The 26069-nt window shown below is 37.3% G+C and overlaps 1 protein-coding gene across 1 annotated transcript in view; it reads right to left on the bottom strand.

The window, feature by feature from the left end:
- Nucleotides 1-26069, bottom strand: part of ARID2 (AT-rich interaction domain 2) — a 107718-nt gene that overhangs the window by 3215 nt on the left and 78434 nt on the right. Inside the window, exons 13-20 of the mRNA XM_030015070.2 lie at nucleotides 23348-23482; nucleotides 22684-22883; nucleotides 19450-22310; nucleotides 11421-11569; nucleotides 5634-5772; nucleotides 5449-5534; nucleotides 999-1122; nucleotides 809-900 (exon numbers count right to left, since the gene is read on the bottom strand). Coding sequence (XP_029870930.1) covers nucleotides 809-900; nucleotides 999-1122; nucleotides 5449-5534; nucleotides 5634-5772; nucleotides 11421-11569; nucleotides 19450-22310; nucleotides 22684-22883; nucleotides 23348-23482 — 3786 coding nt within the window. The remainder of the gene's footprint in view (nucleotides 1-808; nucleotides 901-998; nucleotides 1123-5448; nucleotides 5535-5633; nucleotides 5773-11420; nucleotides 11570-19449; nucleotides 22311-22683; nucleotides 22884-23347; nucleotides 23483-26069) is intronic.

The raw sequence follows: 26069 nt of genomic DNA, 5'->3' as shown, positions 1-26069 counted from the left end.
TGTTTAGAACTACAACTAGAAATTCCTCATTATTGACAGGTTTTTGAAGAACAGACAAAATTAATAGATTCTTATTAGAAATCATTACTTCCACTATTACGAAGCTGAAACAATGCAAAACAAAACCAAGAAAACACTCAGCTCATAAGTTCTTGGAAAAAACAGAAGCAGCATGCATGGTGATTACGGGCACAGTAAGTAACTACTACTTCTTTTGCATCATAAAGAACATTTCCTACTTAGTATCACAAATCAGTATTGGTCTATTTACATACTGAAGGATCTTCTACAAGGGAGAGGAAAGCTGACTGAGTCATTTAGAGTTAACCCAAATTTGAAGGGGAAAGCAACAGAGAGGCAGCAAGTATGGAACGCAACTGTGTGCCACTCCACAATTTAAGAAAATGTTCATAAGAGCTCAATCGTCGCTCTTTCAAGTTGAGATAAAAGGGTATTGCCAATGGGAAATTGCTTACAGAAGAATTAGTTTTCAGAGTCATGCAGTACTGCCTTCAGGAGGAAAAGGGACAGACCCACAGCAAAGGCTTCTCTTATCTGTCTCCAAAAATCTAACCTGCCAAATTTATCAGACAGATTCCGAAAGCCTGGATCACAAACACTGTCTTAGGTAAGATGCTGCTGAGCACTTCTGTGGGGAACTAAACAGTGCAGAACTGATAGAAAAATTGTACTGTCAATATACTTACTGGTTTTTTTAAAGGACAGGTAAAACCTACCTATTGGTTGGTACTTAAAAGAACAGAAACAACATTGCCCACTGGTATTAGAAGAATCATACAATGCTTACCTGCGACCACATTCTGAATATTTACCAATATTTTTTAATATTAAGGCAGCTGTTAATCGGATGTGTTTAGTTATTGGTCCCTCTTTTTCATCCTACAAAATTAAAGAGGAGAAAAAAAAAAAAAAAAAGTAAAAGCCCTGTAGTAGCAGGCAACAATTACTATCTAAAACTTGAGTCAAACAATACTAACTGTGAAATCTCTGAAGACAAGGTTTCTTGATCCCCTCCTTAATGCCATTAGGGCAGCACTCGGATGATTCACAATGGCCTTCTGTGCTCTGGGAGTAGAGGCAGGACCCCCCGCAGCTGGCTGCCTACATTAGTAAAGAAAGAATTAATAAAAATAAGCTTTGCACCACTTTCTACAAGATTAACAACCCTGAAAATTTGTATTTTTTTTTTAACCTATCTGAACAGACACACAAAGATCCATTAATACTTCGTGCTGATATGAGATTTGCCTTTTGTTTCCACAGAGATAAACCTTATTGCAAAGCTTTCAAAAGAATCATGGGCTTTATTTTATGTGAAAAAACACTTCTCTTGAAGAAGTACTTCTCACCACCCATGACACTTGTGATGGAAAAGTAATATATTGTACTAATGACATAGCCACTTCCTGAAGTGTATCTATTTAAAGGAATGTTTTATCAGACTGGCTTTAACAGGAACTGTGATAGCAGCCATGCAAATGTCATCTGAGATTTGGCCAGAGAATGTCCTTAAAATATAGCTATTCAAAACTTGACACAGCTCATTGGGACCATTAAACACTAAGACAATATAAAATACTTATTAACTGTGGTTAGTGAGGAGTAATATAAAGTAACATGATTTAAGTTACAATCTAAGACATAAAACATCTAATTGTTAAATTAGATCAAACATTTGTAAAACCAATTACCTGTTACTGCAGCTTTCAAACTGAGATTAATAAATTAAGCAGGGTATTTTATAAAACTGGTACAAATAACAAACACAGCGGAAGCAAATTCTCCATTTTCACTATTAACACTGAAGTCAAAGCTCTGTTTCATGTAAAACTTTGAAATTTCTCATACAATTAGAGTTTAGAATGTATAAATATGCAACTTCACTTAATGAGTAAGACTCATAATGTCATCTCAAAGGAAAGTTTTGCAGTATCAATGGTGAAAAATATCACCACACTTCAATATATTGAACAATATAATATTATTATGAAGTCTTTCAATACCCTAGTAGAATGTGATTAGAAGTGCAAGTAGTGCTTACTTGCAAAGGCAGTATAAATCAAATGTGAATGTTCTGGTTTTTAAAATGAAAGTTAGCCTGTAAGAGTATTATTTAGGCATCTTTCACTGTAAGTGAATAGTCTAAGAATAAAACTTGAATTCTCTATTCAGACAGATTTTCTTCATAATCTGAAATTCTAACAACAAGGAAACCTAGTTAAAAATTAGAAAAAGGGTTCATATGAGTGGTTTTAAACCACAAAACACAAAATTAAAAAGTAGTAACAAACAGACTCCTCCCTAAAAACTTAGCTCATAATCACACTGTCATCCTCCCCTGAATGGAAATAAGAGTTTGAAAACCTTTATGAAGTAAAGGCAGAAGGGTAGGAGCTAAATTAAGAAGCTGTTGGGCAATGACATATGTTTATAGGAGACCAAGTACCACAGTAAAGGAACTATCATCTTCATTTTTAATTTCTAGAACATTTTTGTTCTCCTTATATTGAGAAGAACAAGATTCTTCAATGGAGGCTATTCTGACTGTCTCTCTTCAACAGCTATCATACCATATTTTAGAAAGTTGAAGTACTATTGCCTTCATATTGAAATATTGAAAAAGGGACAACTGCAATAAATTAGGAAGATATTAAAAGATTGTCTTCTCTTTTTGATTTTGGAAAAAAAGAATTTGATAAAAAGTTACTGAGACATCAAGTGGACTGACTTGTGTCTGTGGGCAAGTATCTCTCTCAAGAAACATCTAGATTTCTTGAATTTATTTAATTATTTTATATACTTAACTTCAAACCATACCATTCATCTTGTGATTTAAAGTTATCTCTTGCCCCGCTCCCATGGTGCGTGAAGAGTATCTTTGGTAGCTCATGCTACCACCTTTGCTTCAGTGGCAACAAGGAAAAAAATTAACGAGAATCCAAAAAGATTCAAATGCACAAAGCTACAGTGAACATACAGTTAACTGCTAGTGCTACCTGACGTTCCAGAATATAATATTCAGCTACCTCTGAAAACCAGAAAAGGAAGAGTTAATATAATACAACTTTAAAAGCAAAGAAATACAGAATTAAGGTATACAACCAATTCTGTAATGCAGCTTAACTTTGCCTACCTGGTTCTAGCAAAAGGCATTACAGATTTTTTCAAGTATGTATCGTGTTATGACAGACAGAAATGATTAGGGGAATGAGCCCTTGTTTGTTAGTCTTCCACAGATTTTACTTCCAGCACCAGTAACACTCACACTATCTGCACTCTCTGAGGTAGGTGTGGTTTTACTAAATGGTGAGGGATTAAGTGAAGAGAGCTGGCCTAATTAATGCCTACATGCTTCATCTCAGCACCAGTTTTTTAAGTTGTTTCAGCTCCATACAAGAGTTTAGTCATATGGACGATCAATGGTGTGCTGATAAGTCTTTAAGTTTTTAAGAAAAGTTTTTAGGACTCAACAAAAAGTAAATTAAGCCAAAACTTTGTAAGTCAGCTTTCAGACATGACTATGTAAGCCAACTTAAGGTAACCTGTTGGAGCAAGCTTAGGGTTTTGTTTGACAAGTCACTGATTCTGGAAAGCAAATGATCAAGTCTTGTCTTCCTCATGTAGCTAGATGCTCTTTTCAGTTGTGAGGATGTAACTCTGTAGCAGCACTACAAGATTATGTGGGTTACACATTACATATAATCAAAATATTCCCATTTGTTGATTTCTTCTTTGGCAAAAGAATAGTAATGGAGACATGAAGGAAGAGAGGAAGAGTAACAGACAGGGAACCTGTATGATTTCATAAAACAGCTGAGTGCATTCACTGTTGTGAGTGCTGACAAAGGTCTCATCCCTCCCTTTTGTTCCAGCCCACCTACTCTACTGGTGTTCAACTGACTGTAAGGGAAGTGCATTCCACTCATCTAGCGAACCCACTTTTTTGATTGATTAGTTTTTTTAAAAAAACAGAATTGATTTACCATGCAATCAGACAAAAACTAAAGCTAGTTCTCTCACTGTAAGCAATGTGTAGCCAAGAGGAGGAATAAGGGATGGCAGGGAGAGTCAAAACATCCTACTTTGAGTAGTGGAATGCTCTTATTTCAACTTGTATTCTGAAACTGCATCCTTAGTACCTTGTGATATTGCAGTCTCAATATTTCAGTGAGAACTGGTTATGCATATAAATTCCTACTTTCTGAATCTGACCTAACTAGGGAATTCTGCCTTAGAAGATGGGATGTATGAACATTTTTTTCTAATATGAGTACCTGTGCCAATTTTAAAGAAGCCTGTGAGGACACAGAGCTACTGGATATGTTATCTGTGTGATGGAACATTTTTGAAAAGGCAGAGTTGAGATCACATCATGCTAGTAGACGGTATCAGCCCTACACTTCCCACTTACCAAGTATTAAGACTACATTACCATCATTCTTCATTTTGTGGTTTTCAGAGGTCTGAATGTTGTCAGTGTAATGAAATAAGGCACCATAAAGCAATCATAAGTCTATGTTAAGAAGTTTGTTTATATTAAAAAATAAAAGGACTCCCAAACTAAATTTCTTAGCTTTCACACTCAACTTTCTCTGTTGCCTCCAGCAGCTTGGTAGCAATTTAACTAGCCACAGAACAGACTGCAAAAATCTGCCTGGGACCATGAAATTACATCTTTAGCTTGCAACAAAGAGATTCCAGTTAGTTACTAACAAAGACCTAGTCTTAATACACTTAATACAAGTAACTGAACCCTGAATAACTCCAATATTAACATAACCATCCCCACAACCCCACAGCATTGAGGTTGTGCTCTCCAGTATTAATTCCAGATGGTTGAAATCATTTTGGGAAAGAGGAGAGCCGAAACTGATTCCAGGTAGCAGCACAAAATTAGACGACTCGGAGGAGTTGGTATTTATCTTGTTTGCTTGTTTAAAGGAAAGTTTATTACAAGAGTCCCTGGATCAAATCAGCCCAAATTTAGACCACAAAACTTGAAAGAATACAGCAAGTTACAAGACAATCCATCTCAGCTGTACAAAACAGCTGAACTGTACACAACAAATAACTTTCCATTTGGATTACAAGCACTTTCCTGTTACAATAGAAGTTATAAAATGCTGTCCAGTTGGGAAAAATCAGGATAATATGTTGAGAACAATGTTCATCACAGAGTACTGACCCATATACCTTAAAGAATTACCTGTTCTTTTTATGGTAACTGCAACCACATCTCCCACATAAGAATCTATTCCCTCTTTTGCCCATTTTGTCTTACTATAATGGACCTCAAATTTGATTACTGTTACAGACTCTACATATGCAGGGTTCTACCTAATAAGCCAAGATATAAATACACAAATTCTTCCAATAATTTCTAATTCTCTTATTTTCTCTATTGCTAATGAGGGTCAGGTCTCTTACTTATTGGAAGGCTTCTGATTTCCTGCTTGTCCATGTTCATCTTGCTTTAATCCTGCAAGCAAAGCGTCTCTGGAACAGTGCTTATCCTGTTTGGGGAAAAGAGAAAGACAGTGAGAAAGGTGTGTGAAAATTTACCATGAAATTCCCACTATTTTCTGAAGTAATACGTGAAAGAAAATCTGCACCTGTAAATGGGTAATGAAGGAAAACCTCTGCCGCTGGAAAGGTTCACATCCCTCCCATAAGCACTGCCCTGGGTAGACATCTTTTCCTCCATGTTCAGTTGCTGCATGATAGAAAACCTGTGATGGTGTCTGAAACCACCTACAAAAAGAAGGGGAGGGGAATTTAAGTTTTTGGTTTTTCCCCAGTTAATGGTAAAGCGCAACTATCACAAACATAAACCCATACTGGCTAAACATTTTTATTTTCTGAAACAAGACATGCATCGATAAATGAGAAGTCATAAAATTTTAAAAGGAAAAATATGTACATATATTACCAGTGAGCTACCAACAAATGGCAGTATGATTTTGTCAAATCCAATTGAAATATCATGGTTCTGCTTTTTTATTTATACTTTCCCAAAGAAATAATACTTATTAATTCCAACAGACCCATTCTCCGCAATACAAGTAAAATACAGTAATAAAGAGCTAAAAAAGTTGAGTTTCATGTATTCCTTTTCCTGTTTTCCTTCTTTACTGGCAGTCATACTCAGACCTTATTTAAACTTTAATTGGGAAAAAGAGATGCACACCATTCATCCTATTTGCTCTCAATACCGCATGCTTCTCAAAACTGATGGAGTAAAAGATCAATCTAAAGTTAGTGTTCTTTAGCACCTGAATTCTAAATATTGGGAAAATGGCTAAGTATCATTGCCTGATGTACACAGCAGTCAAAAAATGTCACTTATGTGACCCTTTTTAACATCTTCAATTAAATCTCAATTTTTAAGTCATAGAATCATAGAATAGTTTGGGTTGGAAGGGACCTCCAAAGATCTGCAATGAGCAGGGACATCTTCAACTAGACCACGTTGCTCAGGGTCCTGTCCAGCCTGACCTTGAATGTTTCCAGGGATGGGGCATCTACCACCTCTCTGAGCAACCTGTGCCAGTGTTTCACCAAATGAAAATGACTTTCCAAAACCTCAAACTAAGCACTTTGCCAGTGCCAGCCCCAAAGCACAGGACATGAGGTATTTCAGCAAATTAATTGCTTCTGCATCAACAGAAAAGATGAAGTTGTCCTAAACCTGGCCCTATAATACTCTCGACAGTATATTTTGTGTTTTCTCTATGTTCTATTTGGTGAAAGCACAGGTGTGACATACCTTACAGTGAGTTCAGCCTGATAGGGCCTTCTTCCATTTCAAAGTGGTAGTAAAGTTACAACTCACTGTGAATGCCACCTCAAAATACTGGTGAATCAACAGTTCTTTGTTAATCAACTGTATTTTCAAATTGTCACATAGACAAAAGATGTGTTATGGTAACGTGTATCCGATAGTAATGGAGAATCACTATATTTCAAAAAATATTACATGAAAATAGCGCATGACTCTAAGTGGTTTGGGTTTTTTTAGTCTAGATACACCTTAAAACGTATCTCAAACGTTACAAATTACATCCCTTCCTTCAACAGAGAAAAAATGGCCAAAATAAACAAAAGACTTAGCTGCTCATGATTCATTTCAATACAACTAACCCAGCTCATCAACACCCACTTAAGGCTTGGACAGAAGAGGTCTGGAAACCTAGTTGCTGCCATTTGGGAAGTCATTGCCACCAGCTGTCTTCACACACTTGCCGGACAGATGCCACCAGTGCAGCAGTCTTACCGAAAGGAAACACATGCCCCACCTTGGCCACTCCAGTTCACATACCAATATTTTAGTTTCAGTTGACAAGAAAAGTATTTGCATTAAGATGTTTGACTGAACTCACTGGGCTGAACAGTGCCAAGAGGGAGATGACCTCGAATCAGCAAGCAGCCAAGGATGAAGCAACATCTTAAACCTACAGCAGTTATGTATGGACAAGTTCAAGTCAGAACCCTCAGCGTATGAATTGCAGATCAGTAGGTGCTTTGATCCAGCCACCTCCTTCCACATCCTACTACTCATTTGAATAGTGTCTATTATGCAAACATACTTGCAATTGATATGTAGGCTTAAATGTACAGATACTGAACCCCATAAAGGTGTCAAAGAGCTAATTTCGCCCAGAGACAAGCCTTAGTTATAAACTGAATCCTACTGCAACAACCACCTGTAATACAGCAATTACCTTCTGCGTAGGCAATAAATACTACTCTCTTAAAAAGCATTCATCTTTTCCATGCCAGTCAGCTCTTACTGAAGGGAAGTTGGGAAGAAGGAGAAATACCTGCCTCTTGCTGCTGGTCCACATAGCTCATAGTAGGAAATGAAAACAAAATGTTTTACATCTACATTGGCTCAACAGCGAAAACTGATGTTTGAGGACAAAAAAATGTCTTTCCACAGTAAAGGGGAAGTCAGTATGTAAACTTAAGGCTGGCACAAACCTATTTATGAATAATTCCTGGCATGGATGAAACAAAGTTCATGGCATAAGCAAACCCCAAAATGTAGTTTAAAACATTTTATTCAACATGGCAAGTCTTTAAGGGGAAAAAAAAAAAAGAAAAAAAAAAAAAGCTATTTCAGCTATGTTGGTTCATTCACTGTATAACACATCCAGTTTTATACTTCAATCACTGATCTAAGAAGATTCAAATTTACTACCATTTTGCGGAGAAAAACTATTTTTTCTTAAAGAAACACCTAAACATAGTAATAAAAAAAAGCTTAAGTACTGAGAATACGGTCAGTTGAGTCTAGACTCTTGTTTCCCCACTTAATTTCTCTATCATTCTGTTCACCTGCTGAACAGAACATTAAACTAATAGCTGACTTGACAGGCAGTGGAGATTCAATAGCATTTCCAATTTACTTTTTAAATACAAAGCAATTCAATAGCAGACATCTCCTGCCTACCTGTGAAACAAAATAGCAGCTTTGAAATTACACTGAATGCAATTAGCAGTACTTGCAGACAGCTGAACTTCAAAGGAAAACACCTACTTTCTGTTACATCCTCAGTGCAAAGTAGTGTGGCTGACTGACACCTTTTAGAATTTTACTTCCTAAGATTCTAAACCTGAATACATCTGTGAGAGGCCAATCATTACAACTACTTGCATAATTGGGCCTGATCTGGTTGTAGTCTTCAGACACTACTAATTCTGTTGCATTTTATTTCAAAATCTTGGTATAATGTTTCCTAATTCAGTTTTAAAAAACAAGACAGCAGAACCCACACCCACGCTACAGGAATGGTGCTGACTGCAGCAGCCAAGTTAGCAGGTAGGAAAAGAACATACTATTTTATTTATTTGTATTTATTCTGATTTTTAATAAAATGGTTTTGAAGGCCTTCACTGCCTTCTGCAATACATCCTGGAAGGGAAACTTAATGCTAATACGTTGTGAGAATTAAACTAAAGAACATGTATAGAGGAACAGGTGCAAATAATTGTATCAAATTTGTCTCCTGTCATATCTTTCCGGTTAATTATGAACACCATGAAAGAAACACTGTTCTATCATTCTACTATGATGAACCTGCCCACTTAATACCTAGGAAAAAAACTGCTAAGCAATCATGACTGAAACCAAGTACTGGATGTAAAGTTTACATAGACTAATGACCCAGTCAAAAGAATCTTCTTGTTTTCTATTAAACAAATATAAACAGCTAAGATTGAGAGCTATAAATAAAACAGTTACAATAACAGGTGGCAATTCCCGATTTTTTTTTAATGTCTGTTAGAAGCAGGAAGCCTCCAGGAGATTCGATACTCCTGTTTTTAATCAGGCTGTTGAAGAAATATGAATAAACAATATACATTGGAGGAAGATGCTAATAACATTTTGGTTCTCTCTTCACCACAGAGAACACTGAGTGTAATGTTTATCTAAACTTTTTTAGGTTGGGACTGAAATAAATATTTTAAAAGTGAGAAACAGCATAAGAACAAGAGCTGTGTGTCACATGGGCTACAATCTATCAATGCAAAAATCTCTGAAGGCTTTTGAAAATAATGAAACTTAAACATGAACATTAAGCATGAACAAAATCCAGTACGGTTAGTAATGACAGAAGAAACTAAAGCAACAGAAATAATAATCTTTGAAATAAAATGTAGAGATCAACTTGTAAAATATGGGCCTCGTAGCCCTTAACTTCAGTCTCAAGAAAACTTACTGGAATAACATTAAGACAGACTTACAAAAAGCCTGATAATGTAAGGTAATGATAATTGCATTGGTGCTCCTCCTTCCCCAAAATTTGTCTGCACATATTCACATACTAGTTCACATGTGGTATCAGCTTGTTCCATGGTTAGATGTCACCTTAACTCCACACACAACTCATCCTACGTAACTTTAGACATAAAGTTGGTGAATAACTTACACTTCAAAACTGTAGTTCAGCAAACTCCTCAAGATGGTATAAATCGGCGAGGCTTCTGCTAAGAAGCCACCCCGGCTTTTAATTTCCACCTCAGTACAACCCACTCTTACACCAACACAGGTGTTCATGCATCTATTGTGCAGCCAGTAGAGTATGGCTCTACGGTTGTATTTACTAGCCATAAAAAAGTAAAGTAAAAAGTAAGTAAAGCCTTACACGTACTTCTTACATAGAGAAGTGTCACCTACCGAATCAAAAAATCACTTTTAAGGTGAAAACACAGCCATGATTTTAAAAAGCACCAGATCTCTACAGTACCAGTCAGTGTCTTATCTAAAATCCCTATGTCTTGCATTGACTTAATGACCTTTGAATAAAATCTGTAAGGAATGTAAGAAACAGAAACTACAGCTTCAGGGGTCTACAGATTAACCGTCCTTCAGTATTCCTCTAATTCTGTTCAAATGCCTCATTTTCACCATTGGTTCCAAACATTCAAACTTCTCCATTGTTTCATCCCAACTTTCTGAATGCCTACACACCAGCTTTCTACCAAATCAGCTCATCTTTATGCTCCCTTTGTCTCATCCTACAATGAAGAAGTGTCTCACCCCTTTTTCACGCCCATCCGATACGTTATGCAATTTTTCTCACTGTTTTCAGAGTGGCTATTTGACAACTACCTTTGTTTCACCAATCTGCTCCCTTCACTAAACTGAAAACTAAGCATATTCACAAACCTATGTTATTTTAAAAATCAGTGTCAAGATATACATACTGATAACAAGGGTAGTACCGTGGTTTTTATAAGCCTACATCCAAAAGTCTGCTAGCTCACTCCTCTCTCTTTTAGGGACAACAAAAACAAATCAAAATAAATCTAATCATTGCTGTCTAGTCTTAAGGCTAAGTTCCTTTTTATTTCCTTTTGTGACAATGAAGTCCTGCGGCACACAAATGGTATCGTAATTACTAAAATTAGTCATAATCTAAATAAGACTTTGACCAGGACATAGAAGTGCAACACCCTGCTCTTGCAAAACTGGAAACACAAGAAAGATTAAAAGCTGGCAACACAAGAAAATGTCAAGACATGATTTTTAACTGGAGTATGTAATTATTTTTGTATTTGCAACACAGAGAACAAGCTTCAGAGCTGGGATTTTTTCTTCTTTTTAACTTAACTACATGACAATATTTTATTTATTATTGAAGAATCAAGATATTGCAAGAAAGCCACATAATACTCATTTTATGCTCTGAAGTATAACTGAGAGCAGTTAAAATGTCTTGCACCTCACCATCTCAGCTTCAGCTTCCTCAACACTTTTCACCTTCTCTTTTCCCCACGGACAAAAGTATAAGGTAACTTAAGGAAACAGAATGGATAGAACTTGTAGAATCGCTTTCTATATACAAGCATCTGTTACATATTAGTAAAAGGTAGTTAAATAAAGGAGCATTTACTTTTTACAAGATTGCCACAGACACATGAAGTTCTGTCCAGGTTTTTTCATTTGCTCTGCATGCTGACTCGCTGCAGTGTATGAAGGCGGCTGCAAATTGATCTGCTGGCCCTGTACTTGCACTGTTGGTATCGATGTTGCAGGTGTGCTCTGTAGAAGAAGTTAAAACACAGTTTTAAACAGGGCTTATTTCAAGACTTGACATACAATTTACTGTTTGTTCAAAGATCTCTTGTTCTACGCTTTAATCCAGGACAAGTTTTCAGATTTTAACACTTTGAATAAGCATTAATAGACACAATGACATGATGGACATATAACTTTTACACTGTAGTATTTATACAGGAGTTTCCAATATTCAAATTACTAAACCTTATACCCAAATTCAAATACAGAATTATGACTACAAAGGAATTTCTCAAGGGCACTAGTGGAGCAAAGGTTAGCATTATTTTGCAAAAGCTTTATTTGTTCTTAAAAGAAAAAAACATGCAAACTCAAGGGGCTGCAATATCATCAGCACAGGCAGTAGTTTTCTTTCCTATGTAAACGTAGGAGAAAATATTGCTAAAAGAAGTAAAATGAGCACTGACACATCTAAAACTGCTTTATATTCTTTGATGAAATGGTTTTCTGTGCTGCATCTGTGGAATTCTTGAACTGCCGCATTAGTACACATCAGCCTGTGTTACAGAGTGCGTAAGAAAAGGTAAATTGAACAATGCTGAAGAAACACTATCAAAAACCAGCAGACTCAAACTATGACATACCATTTTCTCTATAAAACTTGGCAAATTATATAATTCTTCAAGCTCTTGTAAAACCAGCCAGCACATGTACCTTTATACACAACACCACGTGCCCAGAATGCCTAAACATGCCGTACAACTTCTATACAGTGAAATACAAACATTTCAGAAAGGAAAAAGATGTAATATTGCACAGGAGCAAGGGGAACAAGACACTTAGTTTTAACAGTGAATAAAAATTATCTTAAAAGTGACCTAAAAAAGATAAAAACAAAGCCAAAATATGTCAAATTTATTTCTTTTTCTGAATAATAGATACTGAACGCTGGACTTTCCATTTCAGAACAGTGTTTATGTCAGAATATTGTTTCTCTTCTTTCTTTTTTCCTGGAGGGCTCTGGCCAGTAAGACGTTTATAAAGATGATGACAATAAAAAAAATTGAGCTTTTGAATATTATCTAGGAATGCAGACCTAACATCCTTTGCTTTCCTACCATTAAAAAAGGAATGTAACACTCTGTTAAAGAGACCAAACAAAACTACTTTCGAGTCTGTGTTTAAGAGTATTATAAAAGAAGCACTTTCAAATGGTGCACACAATACTCTTTACAGCTCTGTTAATGAATAGCTTTAGACTTGAACTGTATGGAAACAAACAGTTAAATGCAACTTCTAACGTTTCATTTGCATATTGATCTTACATTTTCTTCCTGCTGCTCTCTATTGGCATTGTGGACAAGTCACACAAGGTAACGAGTTAATAATATCACAGATCATACAACGCTAATGACATGACCAAAAGGACAGCAAAAAAGCCTCAGACCCAAACCACTTCCCTTATCCAGGCATAAATCCTGATAAAAATAAGGCAAAACTCAGCAAAACTCCTGAACACAGCACTATTGTATGATGCCTGTGATCTGCATGTGTGAAAAGTTGTAAGAAAGGACTCTTGAGTCCATTAGTCATAACTACAAATCATTCTGAACTCAGCAATGATTTCCATCTAAAGATCTCTAAGCTACTTTACAGATTGGGTAAAGAATCTGCACAATGTATCTTTCAACAAAAGGTAAACACAAGTGGGGCCTTTTAAGATCAACAACCCTATAACAAGGCATTTTTAAAGTGAAGCTGAAAGTAAAATCGAGTGTCACCAGTACAGCTTGTTTTGCAATCTTCACTTGGCATCCTGGTATCAATACATTATGATGGTCTTTATATGACTTTTTATCCCTATAGAATAGTCTCTGTCTCATTTAATGTGCTGGAGGGAGAGTGAGCTTACTGAACGTATTCAGTATTTCATTTAATTCTCATCATTCAATGTGTGCTTCATGTATTATTTACTCCATTCTAAGCAAACCCTGCAATTAATCCAGAATTATGAATTTTCTCAAGGGTTTTTCTGGCAAGCTCTCCTAGTGGTATTCAAAGGTTTTAATACCATCTCATTAAAAAATTGTTGATTTTAAACAAGGAGATCTGAGATATACAACACAAAATGTTACATGCTGAAAATGAAAAAGCACAGAAAGGGAAACAAATTTTCAGGTCAAAAAGTTAAAATTCAGTTCCCCCTCCAATTCCTTTCTACACTTTTTTTTCAGTGAGGGGAAAAAAAAGCTGATAAATTGAAAAGAAATGTGTAAAGTAATTGTTGTTTAGAATTCTCTTATTACTGCTGTACTGCAAAGTAGTTTCACTCAAACTTGTAGCATTAGGCAGTTGCAACTTCCATGTATTTTTAAGTCAAATCTATTGCTTGCCTATCAACTGTGCTGATTATATTTTAAAATCAACAGATAAAGCAAAGTTACATTTGTTTTCCTAGGTTTTATTTCAGAAACATAAGTTCTATGTTCGAATGTCTCAAAGCTTTCCTCACTTCGTTCAAGAGATCAAAAATACTGGTAATTTGGGGTTTTTTTCCCTCCTCTATTTTCATGTATTGATTTAGTAATGCATGATACACAGGACATTACTAAAATTAGGTATACTCAGAAATGAAACTCCTTTTTTCCAGAAATGTACCTAGAAATACTTGCTATGTGCTACCTAGTTTACAGTACTGATCTGCAATTATTATGTAAACTCACTTACTTCTTTAACATATGGAACTATGACAGACACTTAATTTTTCCTAATGCAGTCTTTCTGGGAGAAGTAGTATTGAAAAAAAATTTCCCCACGGCATAAAGATTTCACAAACCTTCCTACTCTAGCAGAAACATTTAATGATTCCAGGTTCCTCCAGAAATCTAACGCCCAGTACTCTAGTACACTTGAAAGCACTTCATGGCATCTTTTTATAATCAGGTTAGACCCCTCCATGGTATGATTTGCCACTGCCACCACTTAGCACTTTTGCAAATCAGATCTCACTGGATCACAGGACTGAAAGGTACCTCTAGCAGCATCACCTATCTCAGTATGGTTTGCCCTGAACTCTTAAAACCACATAAATACAAATCCTTAATACTTGTAGAGTCTACTTGCAGAACAGATACTACAGCCTACTTTTAATAAGCAGAAAGAGATTTTATACCTAGACTGGGTGCCTTTAGAATGGGATATGGGGTGAGGTGGGGGAAGTCCAGCACAGGCATGAAAACTAAGAGTAAAGCTAAGAGCTTTCTGCTAACTAGAACGGACTGTTTACAAAAGATACTAAATTATTTTTATGCACACGAGCTCCCTATGTGGTAGGAATAACAAACTCTATGGCTTGGGGCCAGAAATGGCCTGCACCTCCATTTCACAGAACCAGTGATGCCATTCCCTTTATGTATTAATGGATAACTCTATTTTACCATGATACCTTCCCATTTTATTTAAAAGGCCTACTGTGCCATGAGCAAGAGAACACACTGCATCCCAGTGTGATGGGGGTCTTGTTGACATACAGAGCCATGTGCAGTTTAAAAGCATTAGGCTGCATTTTTTTCTCCCACCATTAGTATGTGCACACCCATAGTAAATACATTTAACTCAACAATAAACAATTATTACTAAAAATATTTTTTAAGTATCATAGGATTTACCGTTTTGTACTACAAAATTTTAAGTTTAGCTTCTTCATGATAATGAACATATATCTATATATAAAAAGGTAACCTATAAGCTGAAAATGAATATAGCAGGATTTGAGTGTGAGGAAAGGGTCAGTTGGATGGGTAGGCACTAAAATAAATGTTCTTTTCTTGTTAGATTACAGAAGTTTAAGTCTCCTTGCAACAGTGTGCTTCACAAGTGAAGAGCAATAAAAGCACAGAGATTCTGTACTTCAGTACTTCCAGCTGAGAAACTCATTTGCTCTGCGGCTAGGAATGAATTACACCTCCTGGAGCTACACACCTGCTTTCTGGTGCATGGTAATTCTCAGCTTCCCAATCAACAGAGAGCAGGAGCAAATAGTTATGGCAATGCTCACACAGTTTTTGCCACCTAAATTTCCACACAAGTATGTTTCAAGTGTGTGGCCTTAAGAGAAATGGGCATGCACTGTTTATGAGGGGACGACAGTGATGAGCAGGGAAGTGATTACTTTAAAAGCCAGATAAGGCAATTTAAATCAGATTTGCTCACTTCTAGGCACTCGGCGTGGTATCAGAGCATTCCTTCAAAACACACACCAATTGGGACAAACCAACATGGTTATGTTCAACAGATGTTTTGGAGGCGTTTGAAGAGGAGTAAGAAAAAGTAGAAAAAAAAGGGTACAGGTAGGTAATTGCTCATTTCTTTTTCTTTTTCATCCACAGGTCTAGCACAATGCCTCAGGAAAGCAATAATCCAGGAACAGGGAACACCAAAATAAAAGGAAGCCAAGGAAATAAAGTGCCAGTTCTGTCTCCTCTCAGACTACATTTCATGAGCTTACAAAATACAGCTGGAGATATAATTAAACAATTGCAACACTGTATCACATGTTCCTCTTCTGACATAACCCATAGCCCAATTTTTTATAAAAATGCAAAAAATAAAAAGAAAAATCTTTTAAGTCAGTATATATGTAGTTACTTTTCAATGAGTTCTGCTGAGGTGTACAATTAACATGGAATAATCACAGGTTATACACAGACAATACCTGTACTTGTGTAACTGCATTTCAACAGCACTACATGGGCAGTCCCATAAATAACAAGTATATAATTTTCATTATTTTAGTAGGCCATTTAAATCAACATTTTTCCCCCCCAAGCATATAGTACCAGCCCATTTCAAACTACCATTCATATCATGAAACAAATCTTAACTTTTACATTCCATTAAGGATTATTTAGCTCTTTTTCTTGCTTTCCTTAGTTTTCATGTTGCTGTTCACTTCCTCCCCTATTTGTTTGCCCTTCCTTATCTTCAGTTCAAGCATCTTCCCCTTCTCCTCTCTGCAGTTCGTGACAACTAATCCTGCTGTAATTGCATAAGCAATACTCTCCTCCCTCTTCTGTCCTCTGCATCTCCTTTTCCAGCCTTCCTGTTGGGTTGTAATTTTATTACAAATTTTCTTCTTCTATCCTTTTCTCACTTCTCTGAAATACAAGCTCTAGTTTAAAATAAAATTTTAAAATGACAAGCAAACAGGAAATCACACACTAACACCTTCAGCAGCTATGTAATTTTGCCACAGCTAATACCCCTTTATTCCCTGTCCCTCACTGTTTTTCTCCATTGGGTTGTATTTATAATAAATTTCACACTGTTTGCAGAAAGAACCATGTTCTATTTCTTCTGCAAGACAGCCAGTACACATTAGGTACTGCAGAGAGGATAAAACAATGCAGATGCTCAAGTGAAAAAAGTGTTCCTTAGCTGCTGCCTTTCAAAAAGTCAGGTACAAGGAAGCTGCTTATCATACAAGGAAGACTCAAAATGGGAGGGAGAAAAATAGGAGATTATACAGGGCCTAGCCTCAAAAGAAGTCATCAGTAAAATTCACACTGAGTTCATGAGAATTTGGCTACATCTTAGTATTTCTGGATGTTTTAAAGATACTCCTAAAAGCAGACTCAATATTGGAAATACTTACCATCTGCTTTTCCAGAAAAACAATTGCTATTGCAGCTGCTCAGCAGCTTTGGAAAAAAAAAGAGCTGGCCAGGATGATTTTGGTACTGTTTATAGTCCAACACATTAATTTTAAAGGAGTGGTAAAGATCCTTAAAAGTCTTAAGCCAGACTATGATGTTCGCTATGTCTGAACAGAGTACTATAAAGTGGGTTCTATTATAAGTCAGTACTTAGCATTATCATGATAGACATGATTCATAAATAGCCATACGTAATGGTTAAGGCAATTAGCTAATGAATTAGATTGTTCAAGATCAAAACTAATTAACTGCTTTTCTCCCACATTCCTGTAATTTTGAAGAAAGGAAGGGCATCCTACAGACACAAGAATGAGCTAACTTCCACAGAAGCAGACATTAAACGAAGTTATTTTGGTCTGCAAATTTGTACTGAATGGCAAGCCCAGCTGGCAGCACTTCTGTTTGTACAGGTAATGGAAAATGTAGGAACTATTAATGATAGTGATATTAGTGACAGTGTAAAAAAAACTATCAGCACAGAAAATATTTCTTCTTTTTTTCCCTTCTATTATCACGATACACATTATCTAATACAAATGAAACAGTTAACTGCATTACTCCCCTCTTCTCAAAAATCTGAAAGTCTGATAGTTTAGTAGCTGTTTGAGACACAACTGAAAATTCTTGTCAGCCACATGTCCAGGGAATAAATAACCACAGATAATATTTATTCCATTCCAGAGACACAGCCATACCATTTCCATTTCAGCCAAATCCTTAGCAAAGCTATAACAGAAATTCAAACTGTGTAACAGCTAAAGACACTCACTGTAAAAAGCAAGGCATAGCTAATATATACACACTACAGAAAATCTAGTGCATTGTCCCTACGCTGCCAACAGACACTTTCATTTTGGTCAAATCATTTCTAGTAAGAACAAAGATAAATAATGTATCAGAAAAATACAGATCTCTCTCTGATAAAACCTAAGTTAAAATTTATGAGTGAGTTCAAAGACATTTTAAGAACATAACTCTGTGCGGTGTGGCAGTTAAAAGAAAAAAGTAAAGACAGAAAAAAGAAACAAAACTTGTTAAGTGTTAGTCCTGATTTCTGACAACTAGATGAAGGAAAGTCAAAAGAGCTTTCAATAGAAACCTAACTTGACACAGAAAAAGAAGTAGCACTAGCCACCACTTGTCGAAAATTGAGTTCTAGCTCTGTTTAAGTCTGTAGGGTCTATACCTGGTACCTTGTCAAAAACAAACAAACAAAACCCCAATGAACCAAACAAAAAAGGAAGATAAGAAATAAAAGATCTTGAGGTCAAAATGCACTAATGTACAACTCAAGACTTCATTTCCTCCCTCTGGTCTGTCAGAACTCTTGACTGCCAGACCTACTATTCTACTCTTTTTGCTCCTATTCAGGTTAGGAACATTTTTTGGAGAGGGATTTTCTGTCCATGTACAAAACTAAAATAAATTCTAGAGACTGGAATAATCTCAGACATGATTATTTGTACTTATTAATACTCATACAAATGATGGCCATACCTCATTTCTAGTAAAGTGTTAGGGAGTAACCACTTTCAGATGGTTAAAAAAAGTTGATCAGGGTGGGGGAAGCCCTCTCCAAAGTTTGTCAGACAGAAAAAAAAACCCAAACAATGCTTATTTTATCGATAAAATAAACATTACAAATATTTTGTAATAAACAAACAAATATTTGAACAAATTTACAAAACAATACTTTCTCCTGACTGTAGTGAACCCCTGAAGGAAGCCTCTGAAGACCACCTTTAAATGCAAGAACTTCAACTCATTTCAGCAAGCCAGATGCAGCTGCGGTGATTAACTTGCAAAAAACCATATTCACCCCTCCATAAGCAATAATGACCAAGAATAAAATGCAGAACAATACTGACATTTTTACAAGACCATACAACAAATCGTTGTTGTTTTCAGAACAGTTAATCCTTTAAGGAAGAAATCAGTGAGCAGAAGTTCTTTCCTTACTGCGTATTATCAAGCTACAAACTATTTTAAATTCCACTATTGTCACCGACATTGAAGAGGTATGCAAACTATTAGAACTTTAGTCCGTGAAAGAACAGAAAGCACCATTTTCTGAATATTTCGAATACTATGCAAGAGATATCGACTGAGTTCACATTTTCACCCGTGTTATTTCACAGTATTGGTCAGAATCACAGTTAGAATAAAAATAAAAAGAACACTGCAACATACCTGTGTGACCATGCTTTGTATATACGTGGTTGGATGCTGCTGCTTTTGTTGAACAGCACTTTCTATTGCTACTTTCGCTACAGTGCTTGGATCCGCTCCAGCTGGCACAGCAACCATAGTTGCACTGCAACCAGCATTGTTGGGGTCACTGATTGTAACAATTCTAACTCCTACTTTATTTGGAATTCCTGGAACAGTTTCCCTGTCATTATCCTCTGCTGGCCTCTTTACAGTTTTGCATTCTGCTGTGCCATTAGTAGACCGAACTTCGGATGACAGGGTAGACTGGGACACTCTAGGTCCTGAGTGTGGAACTGCTATGATTTGATGCCCCTGTATAACAGAGGCTGTAGATTGTGGTGAGACAACTACACTTGGGCGTTGCTGAGGCACATCTGAATTCAAACTTGAAGCTAGAGGTCCATTAGGTAAATCAGTGTTGGTACCACTAAGTTGCTGGGTTAACAGTTTTGCAGCCTCCTGTGTACCGCTTACAACAGGTGAACTACTCAAAGTTAATACAGGCCCATTAGAAATTCTTTCCCCTTGATCACCTTTGGCAGTATCTTGCTGCGTGGCATCCAAATTCCCTTGTTGTTCCACTGAAGATATCTCACCATTTCCTACATGATTGGAAGTTTTGTGATTTGGAATGTTTTTGCTCAAATGAGAACCATCTGCTTTATCAAAATCACAGATTCCATTAACTAGGGGCTTCTTCAAATCACTTTTAATTTCCTGTGTGTCCATTTGTTCAAAGTTCTGCTTTCCAGGAGCTCCATTCTCACCCATTTCTAATGATGGCCCATTACTGACTTGTGAGCACTGATTGGCCTCATTCTGAGTTTTCCCTGAGTTAGAAGGAGGTAGACTGGAGTCACTATACTTTCTCCCATTTAAAAGACTTCCCACCTGCATTTCATTTTCTTTTGCATCCCCATTGCTGGTGTTTGCAGCTCCTCTTCGGCAGGAAGGATTCTCCATAACTTCAATTTTACGTTCATGAATGTGTAAACCTGTTGCTTCCTTTGCTTCTTCCTCCTTTTGGCAAATTATTTTATCACCTTTGAATGGGGGAGCAGCAGTACATGGTGATTGTCCAGCTGAAGGTGCTTGAGTAGCTGGAAGTGTTTGCACCTGTAGCCCAACTCCTGTCTGTGCTCCACTTACTGCAATTCCTGCTGGAGCAATGATCTGAGTTGCATTTCCCTGACTCACAGTTGCAGTAGCAAAACTCGTATTTGGCACAACTGTTATCGTAACCTGGTTGCCAGTAGTCCCTTGGAAAATAGTTGCTGGGCTGTTTGAGATCAACTGGCCTGGCAATATCTGTAAATTAGAAATGGGTACTGTTTGTACTGCCCCTTGGGGCTGGATTGCACTCGGGACCAGCTGAACATTTTGTTGTCCAACTAGCAGCTGCTGAGCTGGAGACTGTCCTTGAACTCCAAAACCTGGTGCCTGGTTATTGGCCATCTGATAAACCACCTGAGGGCTAGGAGCTCTTGCATTGTTAGGTGGAGGAATCTGTGGAGCTGGGAGTATAAGCTTCCCCCCTGGAGTTGAGGGGCCTCTTTTTGGAAGAAGCAGTTGTTTTATCAGACTAGACTCACCAGAGTTAGGCTGGCCAACTCCTGTATTAGCTTGTTGTGACTGAACTTGCATCTGTATCGGTTGTTGTACCTGTACCTGCTGCTGCGATGATGCTGGTGAATGTTGCTGCTGCTGCTGCCTCTTTACAGAAAGCATCTGGCTGACAGTAGGAGGGGGTCCTTGTGACTGGGGAGTGGTAGATGAAGATGACATAACTGTAGGGACTTGATTATTTGTAACCGGACCTGGGGATGGTGAAGAAGATGGAGTAATGCTTGGCTGTCCAGTCAACTGGACAGTTTGACCAGTGGGAATAGAAGCTGGATTAGCAAGCACTATCTGATGAATGGCTGGTGCGTACGTTTGACCTTGCTGAGCTGGCTGGCTTACAATCACTACGCTTTGCTGGGATGGCGGTGGAGGCTGCTGCTGTGGCTGCATCGGCTGCTGTACCACGGCAGGTGGAACCTGCTGAGATGGCAGAGGCTTTGGTGCAATATTCTGAAACCCTACCCTAGATGTCGGTGGGTTTTGGACACCTGCGATTGTAACCACCTGCCCAGCTGCTACTTGGAAATTCTGAACTGTGGTGGCAGAAACAATGTTTGATGCAGAGGTTGTGACGTACTGCTGGGGTGCTATGATGACTGTATCTTGTTGCTGGTTACCAGCAGAGGACTGCTGAGATGATGTCTGCCCAGGTTGCGATGATGTGTTGATTAGCTGTTGACCCTGTGAAACTGCTGAACTGCATGCTGGTATGTTTTGTACTCTGCCAAATATATGACCCTGAGGTACAGCTTGCTGAATTACCGTAACAGGAGTGCCTGAAGGTATCTGTCCTGGTACCACTGCATGCAGTGGAGACTGTTGTTGAATTACAGGTTGGTGGTGAAGCAACGTCTGAGAACTAACAACAGTAACAGACGGCTGTTGTCCTGTAGTGCTGTGATTTTGATTAGAAGCTTGTGGTGCTCCTCCTACAGCAATAGTAACAGGAACTGCAGACTGGGGAACAGAGCTCTGTATTACTGTGGCCTTCACTACTTCACAGGATATTGGACCTTTATTCTGTATAACAGTCACTGGAGCATTTTGTTGCTGCTGTGTATGAATAGAAGGATTTTGTGGAATTCTAGAAACAGTCTGTGCCACAGTATGAACACCTTGAATTGGAAAAGACATCTGTGTTGCTGTCAAAGTTGAAGACTGGTTAATAGGCGTCCTCTGATAGTGATTTCCTACGCTTGGTAGCCCATGTGGGATTCCTGTTGAAATAAACGCAGTAAACGTTTGGAAGCAAAAATTATTTCAAAACACATTAACATAACAAGTTTTTAAAAATCCAAGGCTTGAATTTGTAATTCTATATGAAGCAGTTTCTCTTCTCAGCTATACTACATCTGAATTAATGATGCAGCAACAATGGCTTGTCTGCTGACTGGCAAGTTTATGGGTTACACATCAAATACTAGTATGGCATGCAAGTACATACTGCAATACTATTCCTAACATTATTGAAAAAAATGAATCAAAACATGTGGCCCTGACTTCCAACACTTTCAAACTATTTTCAGAAACTTTTGTCTCTGTCACTTCAGAATCAATGCAAAATACTTGATATTTAATTAATTTAAAAACCTGCTGGCGAAGGAGATGAAGACACATCAGGAATTGAATCAACCCGGACAACTGGGGTAGACGAAGTTGGTTGCTGCTGATAGTACATCTGAATGGGAAGTGGTATAGCTCTCCTTTTTACTCCTACCACATGTATATGTGCTTGACCATTGTTACTTGGATCTTCTACTCTCTTCACTGTATGATTTGGAAAGACAGTTCTGCCAAACACAACATAAATTTATGTTAATGAACACAATAACTCAACCCTCTTACAATGTTTTTAACTAATTGCTCTTGTGTGCAGAGTAACTGCACTAATGTCTGCATCTTTGCAATACAGCAGGATTCTCCAGTAGCATCTGAGTATTCATCACTGAGGACTAGCAGGTCCACCATATGGCTGGCCCAGATCTCATGCAAGCTAAGTGAAAACTACAATACCTCCAAAAACTACTTTGGAAAGAATAAAAAGGACTATAAGCAGAGAAGGAACCTATCAATGATCCTGAAATAGAATAAAATAAAATTAAACAAACTCTAAACGTTTGTTTCAATTAAAATTTGCAAACTGGACGTCTTTCAAACTTAACTTGGTAGATCTTTCTCAAAGAAGTCTAAAGCTACAGGTTAGTACTGAGCACATACAATTGCTTCTTTGTTGTTGCATTAACTTTTGCCTTACCGCAGACATTTATAAAATCCAGTTGATGTTAGGATTCCACCTCGAGCTAATTTACTACAGGTAGAGAGGTATTCCGAGTACATTTCTGCTCGAGAGACTGAGCAATCAAGATTCACCTCAAAATGGGCATTCAACCTGAGGATGAAAAAAATACACTATGAAGCAAAATATAGAGAGTACTTTTAAAAGGGTTGTTAAAACACTTCTGTCTGTAACACAGAGATTTCTGAGACCTGATAAACAACATGGAAAATGGCATTTTAGTATATTGTCTTGTCAAATGTCTGTTCCATACTTTGTCCTTCTCACTGCTTATGATTCAACACACAGGACCCCTAACATATGCAGTCAGTTTTTAGGCAACATGTTATTTACATATGTAATATGCAAAATAGTCTCTATGTATGCCTTTTTTATTGTATATTCAGAAACAAAACAAAAAAAGAATGCATTGTTTGGTGACATCTCCTCCCCACAGCTCTATTGTTATTTCTTAATGATTCTGCTTTAGCAAAAGACGGACTGAATGCTAGCTAATTCTTTATCAGAAATTTCTATCAGAAGTCAACATTTGTATCAAAACTAAGATTTTGTTAACTGATCTGCTAATGCAGTCTTACTTTAAAATACAAGTAAAACCAGAGATAGAGTAACAATCTCAACACTCATTCTTATAGAGGTGGGAAGGCAGGAGAGAGGGGACTGGGATTCTAAGAGAGTACGTGCATGCGCGCACACACACACTCTCTCGTTCCTGGAGTCCCACATTACATAGACATCAATAAAATCCTGGAACAACCTGTTCTGCCTAACGTTCAGTTTCCAGAGAAAGAAAGTATTTGTATCTCCTACAGACTCTCTCTCCGCAAGCACACAGACCATCCAACCCCAACCAGGAAGCTGTGAGGGAAGGAAGCATTTTCTATCAGTTTGATTTTATTTCTTTCAGATCCATTATTCCAACCCACGGACATGGGAACGGTTCATCCCCAGCAGCAAATGGAGATAAGTAACAACTCTCACGTAATGTACAAATACCAGTACCAGAATATAGGCTCAGAGAGAATAAGAATATTTTTTAAATTGTCAGCGTTTACTATATGGTGCTAACACTCTGGAAAACTACACTGCATTCTCCTTTCCAGAGTCCTACATGTCCAATATAACTAGATGCTTCAAAAGAGAAAAAGCAAATGATTGCATTCTTTAAATTGTGTTCTCTCATAACCAGTAAAGAGCAAGTATAATACCATTTCTCCTGCAGTTGAGTTACAATTTCATTATTACAAAAATTGAGATCACACTGTGTAACAGAAAGTCTAGGTATTAATTAAATTTGGCATATCAGACAAATGACTATCCAGTTGGGTATGTCATATTAGGCTGACACACTATCACTTGTACCAGCAAACTGAAGATACTCCAGACTTATAATGGTGAAATGGGATCTGTGATTAGCACTTTACTGTCACACGCACTTACCTTACAAGGACTCCTACTCAGGCTAACCTGGCTAATAATCTATTCATGGTATTACACAGTTGCAGCATGATACCTACCCATAGTTATTTTAGCAGTTGAAACTTCTATTTTATATTTTATACAGAGTGCAAAATTCACCTGGCCTACAACTTTACTACTAAAAGCTAGATGTCTAGTGCTCTCTATAATCAATAGAGAGAAGGTGGCACAGAAGGTAATTTGTAATCTCATCAGAAACTAGGCAGGTGAAGGCAATTTATTCTACCATTTGGGGTATCTCCCACTCCATTAATTAAAAAGGCAGCCTAGAAAACTAGTTTTGGGACCAACTTGCAGATCACTAAATTGAGCTGTGGCGAGTCCAACTCCAGGTATGCCTGTTTAAACGCCTAAATGTGAAATTTCTCCGTCTTTCAGCAGCGCACATTAATAATACTTTGCAGTGGTCAAACAGAAGCATGGGAATGATGTCAGTGCACCAACAAGAATCTACATTTCCCCCATACAACCACAGCTTTGCTGCAAGCATAAGTAAAACTAAATTATGACCTAAAGCACTAAGCTTTGACAACTTCTACCCACTTTATCTTGAAAGCCCTTGTCTGATCAGGAAGACAACAGATAACATGTAAGTTGTGAAGCAGCAGAGCTGGAAGGGTCCACCACGAGTTGATTCATACAAACATTTAGAATGTGAGTAGATTTACATAAGTCAAATAGTTCAGAAAGATCACCCTCAGTCCACTTGAGAACCACAGGTAGAATAGTTTTTTCTCTAAATATCTGACAACAACAATATTAGTTGAAAGCAAGAGAATTTGGATGGAAAAGGCTTTGATGTTCCTCAACTTGCTCAAGCTTCACAATGATCACACGAGAGTTTTGCAGGGCCTAGCTTCATAATTTGATAATTACTTTTATATTGGTACAGTAATACAGCAACACATTACCAGATGAAAACACTCATGAAACAGATAATACTGCTTGACAATTTAAGAAATAATTTGATTTTTAACTCTGATCTTGATTTTATTTAAATTCTAGTCTAAAAGAGAAAACAACTAATTTCAAGTATCAACCGTTGAAGATGAATATTCTGGTTGAGTTTTTTCTTTCATACCTCTTCAAAGCAATGACAGAATGGTTTTGGTTTATACTTTTCAGAAAAATGAGTCTAACAGTAAATAGAAGCAATCTAGAAAATTCTGTGACACATGAATACAGGCATTTTTCTTTGTTT

Source organism: Aquila chrysaetos, chromosome 5, assembly GCF_900496995.4.
Source record: "Aquila chrysaetos chrysaetos chromosome 5, bAquChr1.4, whole genome shotgun sequence".
NCBI lineage: Eukaryota > Metazoa > Chordata > Aves > Accipitriformes > Accipitridae > Aquila > Aquila chrysaetos.
The sequence above is the reverse complement of the archived record's forward strand: the minus strand, read 5'-3'. Positions and strand labels throughout refer to the sequence as shown.